The sequence below is a fragment of the Lates calcarifer genome, linkage group LG20 (assembly GCF_001640805.2).
Source record: "Lates calcarifer isolate ASB-BC8 linkage group LG20, TLL_Latcal_v3, whole genome shotgun sequence".
In the NCBI taxonomy this organism is placed as follows: Eukaryota; Metazoa; Chordata; class Actinopteri; family Centropomidae; genus Lates; species Lates calcarifer.
Window position 1 is genome coordinate 17,148,703 of NC_066852.1, and position 17,978 is coordinate 17,166,680.

Here is a 17,978-nt window from a genome sequence, read left to right on the forward strand (position 1 = left end):
GTTTCTTTACAATCCAGTCAAACATAAAAGAAACTTTGCACTTACCCTTCACTTAGCCATAGTTCTCTTGGGATCCTGTTTTTGATGCCAATTTGTGATGACGAGCTGGTTGTGTCGTGATGGAGGAAGTTTCAAGAGACACATTTATTGTAGCTTGATCGAAGTGAACAGAGATCAGCAATACAAGTTAAAGTGCAATGCCACCCAATACTGAAGGTTATTATTCATGAGACCACAAGGCCTTCCATGCTTGTGAGAAGATTCTATTGGGTACGAAATCCTAAGCATTAAACCACGTTATCCTAAGTCATGTTGTATATTTCATGCAATGCTAATGTCCCCAAATGTCCCCAAGGTATGTATGTCAGTATTATGACTGTTTACTCCCTCGATGAAATGCTTGGTTTAACATCATCTTTTACAAGAGTAGGGTCTTTACTGCAACCATTTGCTATGGCAACTGCCAGTGGGAACTGGGCCAGCTTGACTCTTAGTATTGTCTTCACAGCTACCCTTAATACAGACTATGAACTATTGCTTTGAGACCTTACTTGTACTAAAGACCTTAAAATCACCTTCACAATGCAACAAAAAAAGTACAGCACAACAATGAGCTATAGGATTAAGTCAACTTGGAATAGTAAAAACAGCAAACAGTGGCAATAATACATGATAAGAATATTTGTAATTGTTTTTCTTATAATCTCATTCATGTACATAATGTCTTAGACAATCAGAGTTGACTTTCAAAAAGCACCACAGGTTTTGAGCACTCCTTTCTAGTGATGAATGGGCACTTCATCCTGTTGGGACAAAAGATAAACAAACATAGTCATGACGACAATGAGGACATTGGTTTTGATTTTTATATTAAAAGAATAATCTGTGACAGTTTATGTTTTTGTGGCTGTTTTCTTGTCTGAAACACCTTGCACATACTACTAATTTTATTCCTTCTTCAGCATGACCCCAGAACTCTTTTGAACTACTTAAAATCCACCACTTTTTTACTATGGGACTAAATGCTCTCGAGAACCTGGATCCTCCAGAGAGAAAGGACCAGGACACTATATGTCACACTATCATTATACACTAATGATAGTGATGTGTAAAGCTCCTTAAATTAAAACTCGACATTTGGCTTTGACAACTGAATAAGTACAGATGTTTTGCTACGTAGTTGATATTTTAAAACATCCAAAGTCAGAAAGTTTCAAATCCACACGAGAGCTTTTAAATACATGAATTAATAATGTATATTCATTTGTATATTATAAAAAGATTGACATGGGAGAAGCTTAAAAGAATCTATGTATTCTGTAGGCATCTCACCTTTCTCTCTGATGCATCTGCTGAACAGTTTGAGGTAGAGGTTGCCCAAAACTCTCTGGGAGGAAGAGGGTAGCAAAGGCAGACACAACAGCCAGAGTCCCCAGTGTAATGTATGGCAGGTACTTAAAGTAAACACCTGTACAAGGAGAAGATTAAATTAGGATGGGAGAGTATATATATATTGATCATCTACACTATAAATAAATATATGTAAATGCTCTGAGATATATCCAGATTGAACAAATGTGTACAATAAATACTGAGGTCTAGTTTACTCACTCAGCTGCAACAAAAAAGGTGAGATGCAGCTGCCAATTCTCGAAACAGTTGTACACGTGCCCGCTGCTGTGTTCCTGAGCACAGTTGGGTAAAGCTCTGCAGTGTAGGCAAACATCAGGGCTGTACCAGTGGTAATACCAAATTTACCCAACATCTCCAGTACAACAGACAGAGCTGATAAACCTGAAGGATAAGAAATTAAAGAGAATAGAAACACAATTCTGTCTCTGCGTGATACATAGCACTTGATAAATGCATGGTATTTGGAGACTTTTTTAAACCTTTTTTTCCTTGGACCAAAAGGCGTAAAGATATTTTTGGGATACAGGCAATATTGTGATAACAAACATTTTAATTGTTTAGGCTCATGTAAGTGTCATATGCTGCCAGTTTGTGTTTTTACAAGTACAGTTCCAGGAATTCAACAGGAAAATCAGGGAAGAGATGTACGTACCTGTTTGAATTAGAAAACCTGTTTTTGTGAATTTCTGTTTTGCCCTGTTAACTTGCAAAGTTCTGCCAGCTTTGAGCGAGATGTCACTGGTAATAATAACTGATTGACTGAAATGTAGTCTTACAAGGAATGAGTCTAGCATTACATATACAGCTTGTAGAGATGTGCAGATGTGTAGCTTTGAAGTACTATCTGCCATCTGAAACATGTGGTGCCACTCTATCAGCATCTTGTGCAACACATCTAAATTGTTATTTGATGACAAGACATTATTCTGGCAGCAAAAATGTTCACATCTGAGAAACCTCAATCTATTGCAATTTTGATGCTTACTTTGAGGCACCAGTTGAATGAAATACAGTGACACTGCTCCAAAGAGCAAGATACAGATGACAGAGAGTCGTCGAGGAAGATAACGCAGGGCCAGCCAGCTGGAAATATATGCAGGCACCTCTACAGCTGCTGAGATGAAGCAGCTTATATAGGGGTTAGCATGGAGTCGGGATGTGTTTAGGGATAGGCCAAAGTAGCCGGTGCTCAGAGTGAACCTGGAAAGACAGAGCAGCGGGAAACCAAGAATGTTAGATTTTGGATGCTTATTAACACTTCACTGCCATCATGACAGGGCAGCTTAGAGTGCAATGTGACAAAAAACAAAAATCTGAAAGAAAAAAAACAACAAATGGTTGAGAGGGTTTTAGCTGAAATACATAGATACATGCCAGTGATTAAAAAGTGAGTGTTGAAGGATATTATATTTCAAGAATTAAATTTTCCAGGATATGAATTTAAACAAGTGCTGGAAGAAGGTCTGAAGTGGCTTGCTCTCCACAGTATGTGTGCAGCTACACAGGACTAAAATCTATGTAATAATGCCAAAAATCTAGTTGCCTGTGAATGGTAATTGACATGCTCAGACTGGATACTCACCACACCATGCACAGAATGACAGTTGTATATCTGATGTTACTGGTCCTCAGCAGGTTGAAGACATTGTGATGCTCCTGAGGGTGTGTCTCTATCTTACCAGCCTGAAAAATACCAAACCCCAGTCTCACCAGGTATTTGTTGAGTTTTAGGCATGCTATGCCACGATAACTCAACAACTGCTGGGTGGGCTGCCATGAAATTGTGCACATTGTGACATATATGCTCCACAAAAGATGAATCCTACTAAATGTTGAGTAGGATTGTTTAATGCCAGGAAATAGACAGGTATAGACATTCACATTCCTCACACACATTTGTCCCTGTGTTGGGTAGTGCATGATTTAAGCCAAAGCCAACTTACATGTACACTGTAATCATCAAAGAGGACTTGAGGCACTTCAACTTTGTTCTTCTTAGCAGCATCTCTCACTATGGCTTCAGCCTCCTCCACTCTTCCCTGAGAGAGCAACCATCGAGGAGACTCTGGAATGAACCTGCCTCAGTATTCAACACAGATACAGAGATGTTCAGGCTGAATCAGAGGGGTTTAAAAATACAACAAAGATGGAGATAAATGATTATCTTAGAGTGAAATCATGATATTTGTAGTGCATGGTGAGGTGAACTCACTATGAATACATTTTGTTGTAATGAGTGCAACCTACCACCAGAGGGGCAGGTAGAGCAAGCCAGGCAGAGACAAAGCTAACAGGAGGGATCTCCAGTCCCTTAAAAAGTAAGCGAAGAGAGGCAGTATCATGTAGCCAAAGGCAAAGCCAAGACATACACCCATAGACGAGAACAGGACCCGCGTATTTCCAGTGAAGATCTCAGTGCCTGCACAAAAAGGGAAAGGAGTACAAAAGGTAATATCAGAGGATATATAATTGTCTCTTACTCAATATCACTAATGTGGAAAAAATACTGCTGCAGCATTTACCCAGTACAAAGGCAGACACATAGTTGGAGATCTGTCCCAAACCACTGATGAAGAGGAGGATGGAGAACACGGTCCAAGAAGGTGAGAAGATTTCAGCAAAAGTAAAAATTGTCTGAACTGCCATGGTTGCAAACAGAACAGGCTTTCTTCCAAATCTAGAGAAAAGTCAGAAGATAAAATGAGAACAAATAAAAATAAAAAGGCCATAACAATATGTAATGTAGCATTACCTATGCTAACAATGTCACAAATGAAAGTTCACATCACAGAAATAAGAAATTAAAAACCAAAGTATAACAAGAGAAAAATATAAATTTATATTTTGTTCTATATCATTCAAAACAAATTATAATTTAATACCAACAAGTTAATCAAGGTAAATAAAAAAAAGGAGTTTTTCTCAGCACTGTGTATTGGTGTTTTCATACCTGTCAGAGAGCTGTCCTGACAAGAAGGATCCAACAAGAACTCCTAGGAAGTAAATTGTTGAAGTGAACGGCTGCTTCCACTGCTCACTGCACACCAGGTCAAACTGGAATATTCATGCAAGAACAATTACAATAGAATACGTGAACTATGGGGAGTCCATGTCAATGTTATGATCATTTGTTACATTAATCAGTTCCTACTGATGCTATCTCTATACTAGAGCTTAAACTAGACCAACAGACACTTACCTCAGACACTATAGTGGATTGGTAGATGTCTTTGCTGTAGATCCATCCGTCCACACAGTCCTCCTGCTCCAGGTCAGTGAGGTTGACGTCCCTGCCAGGAATGTATCCCTGAGCGGAGAGATTTCTGACCACGTCCAGCCTGTATCTGCTGCATCTGCTCAGCTCCTCTTTCCCATTCACCACCTCACAGTCACAGCAACACAAACTTTATCAGTGTTATTAGGATAGGACACCATTCCTCACAGTACCTGTACCTCTCTATAGCTTTACGTATAAACCTGAAATGTGGTCATATGACTTTATCAGGGACAGTATGAGCGGCCAACCTTATACAGCAAATGCAGAAAAAATATATAAACAATCAAAACATTAAAATAGTAGTAAAAACGGCAGTAACATCACAAAAAAACCCCTGACAAAGTCAATGATGATGATAAAGCTCATATTCAGAAAACAAGCAAAGCTGCAACTCTACCTTCCTGAATCTTGTTTACCTCAACTGGGATAATTGCTTCATGCCAGTCTTGGGTCAAGTTAACCTCAGGAACCAGACAGAAGTGATTGGGAACGTCAGTCAAGAATACCAAAGAGAAAGCACCGAATCCATTGGGAAAGATGCTGGCACAGAGCAGGAAAAAGACAACCTGCTGAAAATGTCCCCACTGATGCAAGAACGCTGTGGTGTCATCATAATCCTTCATAGTCTCAAATTCCCTACCTGTGCCTTGCACAATCTTGATTTAATCAGCCTTGTCCTGCCTCCTTGAAAAAATATTCTTGACACAGCAATTTATGAGTATTGTTTACTACTGTGCCCTAGACAGTGAATAATAATATATCCATAGCTGCCAGGCATGCAAAACTATAACAACAAACAACTGCAATATTTAAATTAACATTTGACATTTCTAATACAGTGAGTCGTATCTGTAATAGAAATGTGTTTCTGCTCAGACAAATGCCACAGAATAAGTTGAATTCTCAGTCTTTTTTTATTGTCACTGTCGGGTTAAAGATTACACAGGTAATAAAGAGTTTCAGTTTTATTGGGCACTTGTTAGATATCAGCAACACAAAATACAGACCTTGCAACTTGCTTAACAATTGAAACAATCATGCTAACAATGTCACAAATGAAAGTTCACATCACAGAAATAAGAAATTAAAAACCAAAGTATAACAAGAGAAAAATATAAATTTATATTTTGTTCTATATCATTCAAAACAAATTATAATTTAATACCAACAAGTTAATCAAGGTAAATAAAAAAAGGAGTTTTTCTCAGCACTGTGTATTGGTGTTTCCAACAAGAACTCCTAGGAAGTAAATTGTTGAAGTGAACGGCTGCTTCCACTGCTCACTGCACACCAGGTCAAACTGGAATATTCATGCAAGAACAATTACAATAGAATACATGAACTATGGGGAGTCCATGTCAATGTTATGATCATTTGTTACATTAATCAGTTCCTACTGATGCTATCTCTATACTAGAGCTTAAACTAGACCAACAGACACTTACCTCAGACACTATAGTGGATTGGTAGATGCTGTTTGAGATGAAACAGCTGATGTACAGGTCAGTGTGGAGTTGGGATGTGCTGAAGGACAGGCCAAAGTATCCAGCAGTCATTGTGAACCTGGGCAAGTTGAAGATGCAGAGATGTTTGAATAGAAATTTACATACAAACAGCAGTTAATGACACGTGATTTAAGTGTATTGGCAAACCATGGCCGTGATTAAGTCATTTAAAAAAATGTAATTAAATTAAAATTTTGTAAAAAAACCTCATTGTGAGTTTACAGTGATTGAAGTGCTAAGACTGTTTATACTTACGATAAAAAGCAGAGAAGGAGGGTTGTGATTCTGATGCTGCTCATCCTCAGCAGATCGAAGACACTGTGGAGTTCCTTCAAATGTGTCTTTGTCTCATTAATCTGCAAGATAAAGGAATTTGCTTTTGAATAGACTAGAATAATTTATTACAGTCCGTCCTTGGTGATTTGTTTATACTAAACGCAACACACCCGACAGTGATAATCTAAGATACAGTTTATAGGGACATTGTATTCAAGCATTTGTTCAAGTCATGTTCATTCAGGGTCCTTTTCATAATAATCTTTGTCAACTGTGTGTTTTTTTCACTTTTCTTTTGTTGAGGGACTTGGTTTAAGTCAAATTCAACTCACACTGTAATCTTCAAAGATAACCCCAGGAGCCTGAACTTTGTTCCACTTAGTGGCCTTTCTCACTATGGCTTCAGCCTCCTCCACTCTTCCCTGAGAGAGCAGCTACCGGGGAGACTCAGGCATGAACCTGCCTCGGTACACAACACGGAGACACACAGAAAGTTCAGTCTGGATCAAAAGACAAAGCAACAAAGAGGGTGCATATAAGTTATAATGCTTATTCTGGGAAACAGTTTTATCATGAATAATGATCACAGTGGGTCCTTTTTCAAAATGAACGAATCTAAAATCATAAGATCAAGTCAAAATGTCTTATACATGCATGTAGATTACAGGGCCATGCAGTCATCTTAGACTTATGTTTGTTTCAGAGGGATCACTTTTTTGTAAAACTCTTACTAAGAGATGAGAGGATGTAGAACAAATACAGCCTTTGAATTGTAAGCTTTGGTCTGCTCATCCTTAACATCCAGACAGGAAGTGTGTAACCCCTGAAACTGACTTTTAAAACAAGACTAAGGGCTCAGACTGTTGGTTCTGATCTATGTCTTTTTTTATTTCAGAAAATATTGTTACGGTCAGTTATGTAGTAAGTCTGCAAGTTGGTCTACTATTCTTAACACAAGTCTTCACTTTTCTAATTTCTTTGTATGCAGTTCTGTGTATTTTCTACAAAATAAGTGATTCAGGTTTTTTTTTTAGAACTACACAAATAGTCTCATGGAAGAATAAGCATACAATTTATGATCATTTACGGTAAGGTAAACATAGCCTTCCTGTAGTGAGTGCAACTTACCACCAGAGCAGGACATAGGCCAGGCCAGGCAGAGACAAAGCCAACAGAAGAGATCTCCACTCCCTTATAAAGTAAGCGAAGAGAGGGAGGACCATGTAGCCAACAGCATAGCCTAAACATGTGCCTATAGATGAGTAAAGGACTCGCACATCGCCAGTCAAGATCTCTGCTCCTGCACAGAGAGAGAAAGAGATACAAAGAGATAGATATGTGGTGAACAATGAAGAGAGCCAGTAGGCATGTACAGTGTGTTTAACACACCTTTTTATTTGCACTAAACTTGACAATGTGTAAAGCTATTATGGCAGTATTTACAGAATGAGATGTTTATATTTACCCAGCACTAAAGCAGCTACAAAGTTAGATATCTGCCCCAAACCGCTGATGAAGAGGAGGATGGTGAATATGATCCATGAAGGAGAGAAGACTTGAGCAAAGGTAAAAACAGTCTGCACTGCCATGGTTGCAAAAAGAACAGGTTTCCTTCCAAACCTGTGGCACAAAGTACAAAGGAGATGAAATCATCACCAAAATACATTATTACATCATTTTACTCTACACTTACAAGGTCGGAGATCTGATCAGTAGATGTGCAAACATTTTGAATTATCTTCTAAGTTATTTAAATAAAAAATGTCCACCAAGTCTTATACAGTAGTCTAAATAAGTACTGTATTGTGGTGGTTTATTTCCAAGTGCAAGTCTTGATTCTGCACCCACAGTGCAGAATCACCTCTTTGAGAGTGCTAAATCACAGAAACCACAAAGTCCTGGACGATGATATTCTTTAATCTTGTGCACACAAGATAATAAACGTTATCTATTATATTATTGTGTTGTGTAGTGCTTATAAAAAGAACATTGCTTAAGGCAACATTATAAAATGTGACACCGCACTACAGAACCTCCCTCAGGAATAGGTCTGTTACATCTGCACCAGGAATGAGCACAACAACACAAGAGGCAACATAACATAATCTCCAAACTGTGTATTACTGAATTCTTGACTATACATATAAAGGATACATGTAGCTCGCCATTTTCTTTTTAAAAGCACTTTGTTTCTGTATAAAATCACGCTGTAAGTATCAAATGAACAAATCCTTTTAAAAGTTGTGGGTACAGCATGAGCTTAAATGAGTGGTGGAGTGTTCTGGGTATATCACATGGAGCTGGTGTTTTCAGTACCTGTCTGAGAGCTGTCCTGAGAAGAAGGATCCGAGCAGAACTCCCACGAAGTAAACTGTGGAGGTGAACGGCTGCTTCCACTGCTCAGTGCACACCAGGTCACACTGGAATATCCATACATTAACGGTTAAGCCATGAAATACACAGGCAAGAAGATATCAATATTAATGGTATTGATTTAATACATTTGATAGGTGCTGTCCATTGCTGGTTTTACATGGGACTTATTCTAATGTCCTGTCTCTTCAGGTGTACCTGCTCTGGTCTGATTATGCTTCAAGAAAGAGGGCAACATTTTTCTATATCTGTCATATTGTCAACACATGGCATCAAATTACCAAAACTAACAATGTATTAGTCCACCTCCCAGTACTTTCTGACTTTCTCAGCCTAAAGACACCATCTTGAGTGTATGTGGGATGCACAGACTCTCTGCTTACATACCAAATATGTGTGCTCCATCATGCCTGGATCCAGTCTGAGACTATAAACAACTAACCTACAGTGGGGAAGCAAAGTCTGTGTGCTGGTATTTAGTCAGGCTTATCTGGAGGAACTGACTGAATTTTGCAGCACTGTTAAATGTTAAGTTACCAGAGTCCCTGATTTGGAAATGGAAATTGTCGATTGAGTTTTATTTGTCTCAGTAAGCCAGCTAATTTGTCCACACAGGAAATGATTGCTTTAATGGCACTGTATTTGTGCCATCAGACATTAGTGTCTTACAGATGTGAGATTATGTATTTTGTTACATAAGAAGTTGCGGGACTTCTTTTATGTTGTCTGGTATATATTACATAGTGTATGTGACATTCCTGAAACTACTCATCCAGATAGTAAATGTTGGGGCTACATCATGCAATGACAGAGACACTGGATTTACATGCTCTTGTTTCCATGTAAATACAAATCATATGGCAGAAATATAAGCAAATATGGAGACAGAAATGCCTGACTGAATCATGCTGAGGTGGAAGGCAGGACTACAAAGCCAAGCCAAGCTACAACACATTAAACAGATTATCCAAGGGTGAGTCTCTTCTGTTGCGCAGAAAGCTAATATTGGCACACATGAACATTGGCACACTGCTTCAAGCCACAGCCTGTTTTTACTACCAAATCTTTGGCATTTGGCATTGGTGCATCACAAAAAAAAAAACAAACGTTCACTAAGCACTGAACAAACTCACAGTTCCAAATGCTGCAGGGAAAGGGCACGCCGTAAATGGGCAAACTGGAGAAGTGCAAATAAAAAAACAGAGAAAGGCAGGGAGAGGGCTGATATTGTGCCCATGCAGAACCAGCAGGTTGGCACTGACACACCTTAACCATCAACAGAAAACAGCAAAGGCTGCGAGACAAACAAACAGTCAGGAGAGATGAGGTATGAAGACTGAGGAGGAGGAAGATGAGAAAGTGTGCAGGGGCAGTAGCGAGAGATTAGGGCGACAAGCCCATTCGCAGTCTTGGTCTCACACACTTACCTCAGAGACTATAGTGGACTGGTAGATGTCTCTGTTATAGTGCCACCCGTCCACACAGTCCTCCTGCTCCAGGTCAGTGAGGTTGACGTCCCTGCCAGGAATGTATCCCTTGAGCGGAGAGATTTCTGACCACGTCCAGCCTGTATCTGCTGCACCTGCTCAGCTCCTCTTTCCCATTCACCACCTCACAAACAAAGCAACACAAACTTCATTAATGATATTAGTGACATTTAACCAATACTCACCTTTACCGGGATGGAGTTTTACGCCAGTCCTCTGTGAGGTTGACGTCAGGCACGAGGCAGTGGTGACTCGGTATATCCGTCACGAAGATGAGGGTGAACGCGCCGAATGCATTGGGCACGATGCTGGCACAGAGCAGGAAGAAGACAACCTGCTGGAAACGTCCCCACTGACCTAGAAAAGCCATAGCGTCAGCAGAAGCCCTCATAGTCAACGTTTCCTCTCCTTTCTAAGATTACTTCTGTATCCACCATCTCCCATCAACTGTGTACTGCAGCCGTGTACCCTGCACGCTATACTATGTCTTTAAAAAAACAAAACAGCGGAAGCGGAGCTAAAAACTTCTTGCCTATCTGCCACGCAGCAACCGCCCCAAGGTGAAACAAGCACTCCAGGTGTGCTGGCTGCATTAAAAAAAGAGTGCATTATCCATTACGTAATTTGTGCCTCTCTTGTGGTTTTGAATCCAATTCAAAGGGACTTAATTGGCATGGGAAACAGACTTTTACACTGCCAACTGAAGTGTCAAGCATAGACAGAGAAATTATGATTTTGTTGTTAGAAAAAAAAAAAAAAATATATATATATATATGTGTGTGTGTGTGTGTGTCTGTTAAGTAAAAAAACAAACAAACAAAACACTTAAAATAGAAAACTATAAACTTGCAGTTGAAAAAAAAAATCGAAATTAAAATATGTGTGAACTATATTAATATATAAACCCTGCAACTTTTTAAAATGAATGTATTAAGGATATTTGTTCTGTTGATACAATAATGTCTATGTACAGAGATCAGCACAGTGCAGGAATTTTATCAAGGGGAACACAGAAGCTGCTAGAATACTGCTGTGTTAGTTTAAAAAAATTAATCAGCTCACTGGTTCAGTTCTAAACCAAACTTTCTCCCTTTGAAAAGAATCAAAGTTCTCAGGACTCGGTGATTCTTGTTGACACAGATTTATTTAGCATTCACATTTCGATATTTATATCCATGTACATTCAAACAGCTGAATGCAGATGTTTTACTTCCCACTGAGCAAATTTCATGTTTGCCAGATTTTTGAATTTAAGTGTACAGATGTTAATTAAGTGTGACACACTGGATTTTTCACTTCAAAAACCAGTGGAGACAGCTCTCAGTGAGTAAAGGAATGAAGTCTGATGCTGAACTCGCAATGTTTCTTCTAGACTGGTAAGTAAACAGCTGTTTATGCTAGCATAGGCTATGTAGCTACAGCAAAACGTATGCATGGCTCCTTTAAGGAAAACTATTATTTACATTGTTTACAGTAATTGCTTTAATTTTCTATCATTTATACTACACCATGTCATTGTACTCCAGATTTGTATTATTACTATTTAAATAGAGTTTATTTTATTTAAAATAATTTGTGAAGATAAGTTGAGGAGTAATGTTGTTGTAATGTTAATGTAATGATTTTTTTAAATAACTTGGAATATCATGACATTAAAAATGATATTCAATTTCAATATGCATTAACAACATTAAATTAAATCATGTATAAAATAATCACAGTTGACTTGACAAAACCACCACAGGTTTTGTTGTTTCTTTTTGAGTGATGCAGGGACAATTCAGCCTGTTACACAGAAAGAAAACAAACAAAACATTATTAGATTTAGCATTCTGCATAGACTGTTATGACTACGTCTACAACGATCAAAGTCTTAATCTCTGACAGGCAGCTATATTTATAGCAATTACTGATGTCACTATTATGAACATCCACTTGTGCTTGAAAGGATGATGATGAAGATAGTATAATAAACATATTCTGTTATAGTTTTACTAACAGTTGTAATTATTTTATCATTCAGTTAATCATTCCCTAAACACCTCACCTTTCTCTCATATGCATCTGTTGAATAGTTTCAGGTAGAGGTCGTCCAAAGCTCTCTGGAAGGAAGAGGGTAGTAATGGCAGACGCAACACCCAGAGTACCCAGTATAATATAAGGCAGGTACTTAAAATATATACCTGTAAGAGGGGGAAGGGTGAATTAAGATGAATCTTGTCCTAGAATCCTGTCTGGCATACCTGTACTGCATGTATATACTATACGATGTGGGAAGAACTTACAGGGTAAATCAAAAACTGGTAAAACCAAAATTGAGACTAGTTTACTCACTGAGCTGTAACACAAAAGGTGCAATGCAGCTGCCCACTCTGGAGAATGTTGAGCATGTGCCTGCTGCTGTGCTCCTGAGCACTGTTGGGTAAAGCTCTGTTGTGTAGGCAAACAGCATGGCTGTACTGGTACAAAAGCCAAATTTACCCAGCATCTCCAGGGCAACAGACAACTCTGTTAAAGCTGAAGGAGATAGAGTAAAACAAAATTAAAACAGAACAGAGGGATTCATGACTATTTGAAAATGTCAGACTGTCAGATTTACCAAACCACTAGCTCTTGTTATAATGTCTGAACTTTCCGCTTTCCATTGGCTCTACAAGCCACCAAGAGAGTGTAGAAGCATTTAAACAGAGCTAAGATTACCTTCAGTGTCAGTAAATAAATAAATGTCTTCAGAAATGTCCTTGCCCTTGATCAAATTTCTCTTCACTTTTACTAGGATGAACCCAATCATTGAAAACAAGATTATATAAGGGTTCATTTAGATTTTGTTGATAGGTTAGGTGACGCTTTACAAATGCAAACCACTGTACAGGATTTCTTCTTTTCTTTTTTCATAGATCAGTTTATATGGTTCTGTAACACACCCTCAGTAGGTTAGATAACAGCTCTGTTTGCAATCTATGGGGTGTATTCACAAAGGATCTCATCTTACAGTGCACTTAAAGTTTCTTTCCTCTTAAGACTTTTTTAAACCAAGATGCTGAGAGCATGAGAGCAACCTCTACTAACAACCTAAAAGAACTCTTTAGATAAGAGGAGTGGGGATCAACTCCATTCACTATGGATGCCATCATCACTATGCCTACAGAGACTGGTAACAGACGAGTACTTTGTATAAGTTAATGTGAAATAAAACAATAAACAGGATAGCAAGAAACAAATGCTATTTAACTAGACAGACAGATAAGTAGATGGATCAAACAAAATATATCAACCACCAGGAATATGTTGTATGCATGTTCATATTGTGATATTTTTAACAGTAGACCAAGGAAATCTGCATCCTCTAAGGCAATTCTACATTTAGCACCAGATAATCCAGTAAACTACTTACTTTGAGGCACCAGCTGAATGAAGTACAGGGACACTCCTCCCAGGAGCATTGTACAACTGACAGACAGTCGTCGTGGAAAGTATTGTAGCAGAAGCCAGCTTGACACGTAAGCTGGTACCTCTACAGCTGCTGAGATGAAACAACTGATATAGGGGTCAGCAGTGAGTTGTACTGTGTTCAGGGACAGGCCGTAATAGCCAATACCAAAAGTGAACCTAGACAAGGCAAAGATACAGATGACAGAGATGTGGAGGATGGGACATAAGTCAGACACAGTGGATCAGATTGACAACCATGTGAGAGCTGTGTCTAAGTTAATTCCTACAGTAGTAAACAGATAAACAACAGATGTCACAGCATGGGTAGTGTGCTCAGAGTTAAAATGAGGACACCCTTAATCACCAAACATTACATAACACATGTTAACCCAACATCAATGACTGACATAACTAATGTTTACTTGGCTTAGTGGGAGCAAATACCCCTACATCTTGGTTCCAAATTCCTGTGTTTTAGGAGCAGATTAATGGTTGTGGTTTTGGAATTAGATATTCAACCAGCAAATATGGATGTAAAGTTCAAGAGTCCACATGCATTTGGCCATATATATACGCATAATTCTGTCTAAGTTCTCAGACTCACCACACGAGGCATAGAATAAGTGTTGTGGCTCTAATGTTGCTGGTTCTCATCAGGTCAAAGACAGTGTGGTGTTCTTCATTTTTAGACAGCATCTTTTTCTCATCAGCCTGGAAGACACAAAACTGAGGTCAGTTAACTGTAACAAGGTTGTTAACTGAAAGGTTTTTTCCAAGTCTGTCTTAAAACAATAGTCATTTGCCTGATTCCATCCTGATGATGAGATTCCATCCTAACATGCACTCTTGCTGAACTGCAGTGGAGGAACAGTAACCCAAAGAGGGAATTTTGCACTAAAAAGACTGTAACTTTAGAAGCTAACTACTTGATTTCTCTGATAAATGCACCTTTACACAGGATGTTTTTGTTTTTGTGCATTTAGTTTTGGTCCTATATGCCAACTTACACTGTAATCTTCAAAAATGACCTGTGGAGTCTCAACTTTGTTCTTTTTAGCAGCATCTCTCACTATGGCTTCAGCCTCATCCTCCCTTCCCTGAGAGAGCAACCATCGAGGAGACTCAGGGATGAACCTGTCTCAGTATTCAACACAGAGGCAGAAAGGTACAGGTAAAAAGCAGAAGCAAATATTAAACGACAAACAACACAGATATAAACAGTACAAGAAAACAAAACTATTGAATATTAAAAGGTATACTGATAAAGAAAATGTGAGACTCATCACCCATTTGTTCATTTCAAATGTCTGACTTTCCTGCATCCTAATGTTATTACCTAAAAAGACACATTTAAGCTTTGAAATTTCTCAGTAGAAAGAGGTTCCATTATAACAAATTTGTAACAGCTTTTGTAGCAGCCTATCCACATAAATACTGTTTCTCTGGTTTCAACTTAAGAGCATTTTTCACATGTTCTCACAAAAACAATAACAGAGATAATAGAGATAAAAAAAAAATCTCCATCAGTAACAAAAACAAAATGCTACTGTAGCTGGAATTCTACCATGAGCAATGTGAATGAGTACAACCCACCACCACATAGGGATATAGAGCAGGCCAGGCAGAGACACAGCCAACAGGAGAGACCTCCAGTCCCTTAAGAAGTAAGCAAAGAGAGGCAGAAACATGTAGCCGATGGCATAGCACAGACACACACCCAGTGATGAGAACAGGACACGTACATTGCCAGTCAAGATCTCTGTTCCTGTAGAGAGAGCGATACAAAGAGAGGGACAAGAATGAATCAAAAGTTTTTCAGATAAATGTAGAGCATACAGTGTTGTGCCAATGGTTACAGCAAGAGGAGTTACTATTTACCCAGCACATAAGCAGCTATGTAGTTGCCTATCTGTCCCAAACCACCAAAGAAGAGGAGTATGGAGAACACCATCCATGAAGGAGAGAAGATTTGGCAAAAGGTAAACATAGTCTGAAGTGCCATGGTTGTGAAGAATACAGGCTTCCTTCCATATCTGTAATGAGAAGATCAACATTAAAATAGGAGCAAATTATTTGAATTACTTCTATATAAATATTTCTACTTGTCTATATACCATATTTAAGATGTTAAGTGCTTCAGTCCAATACAGTATACTGAAAATAAAAAGGCACTGGTTCCTCATTATTGATATAGTTTAGACAAATTTAAAAGAAATATAAGTGAGTTATGAGTTAATTAGATGCTTTGAAGCTCTACATATACACAATGCATCACACTGAGTTTTGCTCTCAGTACCTGTCTGAGAGCTGCCCTGAGAAGAAAGATCCAACAAGAACTCCCAGGAAGTAAATTGTGGAGGTGAACGGCTGCTTCCAATGCTCACTGCATACCAGGTCAAACTGAAATATGAATCCATTAAACACACATTTAGAGAAAATTAAAGAACAGTCATAAATCTCAAAAATCTTGCGGGAAGAGGGAATCTGTGTTAATGTTATGATCCTTATCACAACTATTTGATGAATGCAAACAAGCACACTCACTCACCTCAGAGACTATAGTAGACTGGTAGATGTCTTTACTGTAGATCCATCCGTCCACACAGTCCTCCTGCTCCAGGTCAGTGAGGTTGACGTCCCTGCCAGGAATGTATCCCTGAGCGGAGAGATTCCTGACCACGTCCAGCCTGTATCTGCTGCACCTGCTCAGCTCCTCTTTCCCATTCACCACCTCACAGTCACAGCAACACAAACTTTATTGGTCACAGCAATTTAATTTGATAAGAACACAACTAGAATTCCCACCTCGCGGTTATATGCCTCTGCCAACCAGTCCAGTTGCAGTAATTAACGTGTTATATTCTTAATTTATGGCCAAAAACATGTTTCTGTAGTCTCAGTGACCTTGACCTTTAATACTAAGTCCTATTCAGTTCCTCCTTGAGTCCAGGCGAACATTTGCACCAGGTGTAATGAAAATCCCTCTGAGTATTCAGTGACCTTGACCTTTGACCACTTTTGCCACTTGATCTAACCCGGTGATCTTTGAGTCCAAGTGAACATTTGTGCAAAATCTGAAGAAATTCACTCAAGCCGGTCTTGAGATATTACACTGAAGAGGCCAAAAACATGTTAGGTGAGGTAAGTGATCTTGAAGAAATTCCATCAAGGCATTACTGAGGTATTGCATTCACAAGAATGAGGTACACAGAAGGATGGGCAGACAACCCGAGAACATAATACCTCTGGCTCTCACCAGCGCTGTGGCATAAAACCAACATTTAGTTATGAAATATTTTGACAATCAGCTCAACATGTGACATGATTGTAACCTTGGGTGTTACCCGTTGTGAAAAAAAAAATTAAGATACTCTTATATGTGGTACTAATAGTATAGGAATAATAACACAGTACTATACAGAATGATAATGTCAGTACAAATTCACTGGGAGCAAAAAATTAACCTTAAGGAAATTTTCTAATAATTTTGTATGATTTCAACTTTCAGGAGAAGGCAATGCACTGTATTCGTCCCAAGTTGTGTGTTGATTTACCTTTACTGGGATGATCGCACTGAGCCATTCTCGAGTTAGGTTAACCTCAGGAATCATGCAGTGGTGACTGGGAATGTCGGCCACAAAGATGATGGATAAAACTCCAGTCCCATTGGGAATAGTGCTGCAACAGAGCAGGAAGAAAACAATCTGCTGGAAACGTCCCCACTGACCGAGGAAAGCTATGGTTTCTTCATAATGCTTCATAGCCCAAAAAATTTTCAGCAGCTCTCCTGTCTTACTGTGAATGTCTCTTATCTCCAGTCTTTAACTGTGCACAATGCCTCATGTACTAGGCTGTTATCTCAGACAATCTTTTTATGGCTACAAAGACAAATGAAACACATCCTGGACTATTTTCTCTTGCTGTGTGCACTGATGGCAAAAGCTGAAAAGGAAATGTAATCATTGCCACGATTCCAAAGCTTAAATCAATCAAACAAAAAAAGTTCAGAGTTCCGTTGACCGCAGAGATGTTAAAGGAATTTCACCTCTGTGGGCACACTGTTGGGTTGTTAGTGCATTTCTGCATCTGTAAAGACAAAGACTGTTCTTTTATCTCAACACAACATCCTTGATAATCTATTGCAGTTCATTAGTGCACACTTTTGCAAAACCACGGTTGAGATCTGCATAGGTTTAAAAGTTATTTAATGTGTAA

The 17,978-nt window shown here is 38.8% G+C and overlaps 2 protein-coding genes across 4 annotated transcripts; both read right to left on the reverse strand.

Annotated features, from left to right (window-relative positions):
- Window positions 1-674: 674 nt before the first annotated feature.
- On the reverse strand, window positions 675-6,966 carry LOC108893746 (solute carrier family 22 member 5). 2 transcript variants are annotated; one of them, XM_018692066.2, is made up of 14 exons: window positions 6,804-6,966; window positions 6,451-6,551; window positions 6,136-6,253; window positions 5,107-5,990; window positions 4,613-4,795; window positions 4,364-4,467; window positions 3,936-4,090; window positions 3,661-3,832; window positions 3,357-3,489; window positions 2,996-3,096; window positions 2,399-2,613; window positions 1,612-1,794; window positions 1,333-1,468; window positions 675-803 (listed from the first exon to the last, which is right to left on the reverse strand). In XM_018692066.2, the coding sequence occupies exons 4-14, from the start codon at window positions 5,311-5,313 to the stop codon at window positions 734-736; spliced, it is 1,659 nt and encodes a 552-aa protein (XP_018547582.1). In that variant the 5' UTR covers window positions 5,314-5,990; window positions 6,136-6,253; window positions 6,451-6,551; window positions 6,804-6,966; the 3' UTR covers window positions 675-733. The 2 variants fall into 2 exon arrangements, with proteins under 2 accessions (XP_018547582.1, XP_018547581.1); XM_018692065.2 differs by lacking the exons at window positions 675-803; window positions 1,333-1,468; window positions 1,612-1,794 and having other exon boundaries at window positions 1,806-2,613.
- A 3,503-nt stretch (window positions 6,967-10,469) lies between these two features.
- LOC108893749 (solute carrier family 22 member 5) lies at window positions 10,470-17,637 on the reverse strand. Of its 2 annotated transcripts, none has more exons than XM_051078533.1 (11): window positions 17,318-17,637; window positions 16,312-16,494; window positions 16,060-16,163; window positions 15,642-15,796; window positions 15,357-15,528; window positions 14,771-14,897; window positions 14,368-14,474; window positions 13,726-13,940; window positions 12,666-12,848; window positions 12,379-12,514; window positions 10,470-10,688 (listed from the first exon to the last, which is right to left on the reverse strand). In XM_051078533.1, the coding sequence occupies exons 1-11, from the start codon at window positions 17,522-17,524 to the stop codon at window positions 10,562-10,564; spliced, it is 1,716 nt and encodes a 571-aa protein (XP_050934490.1). In that variant the 5' UTR covers window positions 17,525-17,637; the 3' UTR covers window positions 10,470-10,561. The 2 variants fall into 2 exon arrangements, with proteins under 2 accessions (XP_050934490.1, XP_018547584.1); XM_018692068.2 differs by lacking the exon at window positions 10,470-10,688 and adding an exon at window positions 11,240-12,116.
- Between the last annotated feature and the right edge of the window lie 341 nt (window positions 17,638-17,978).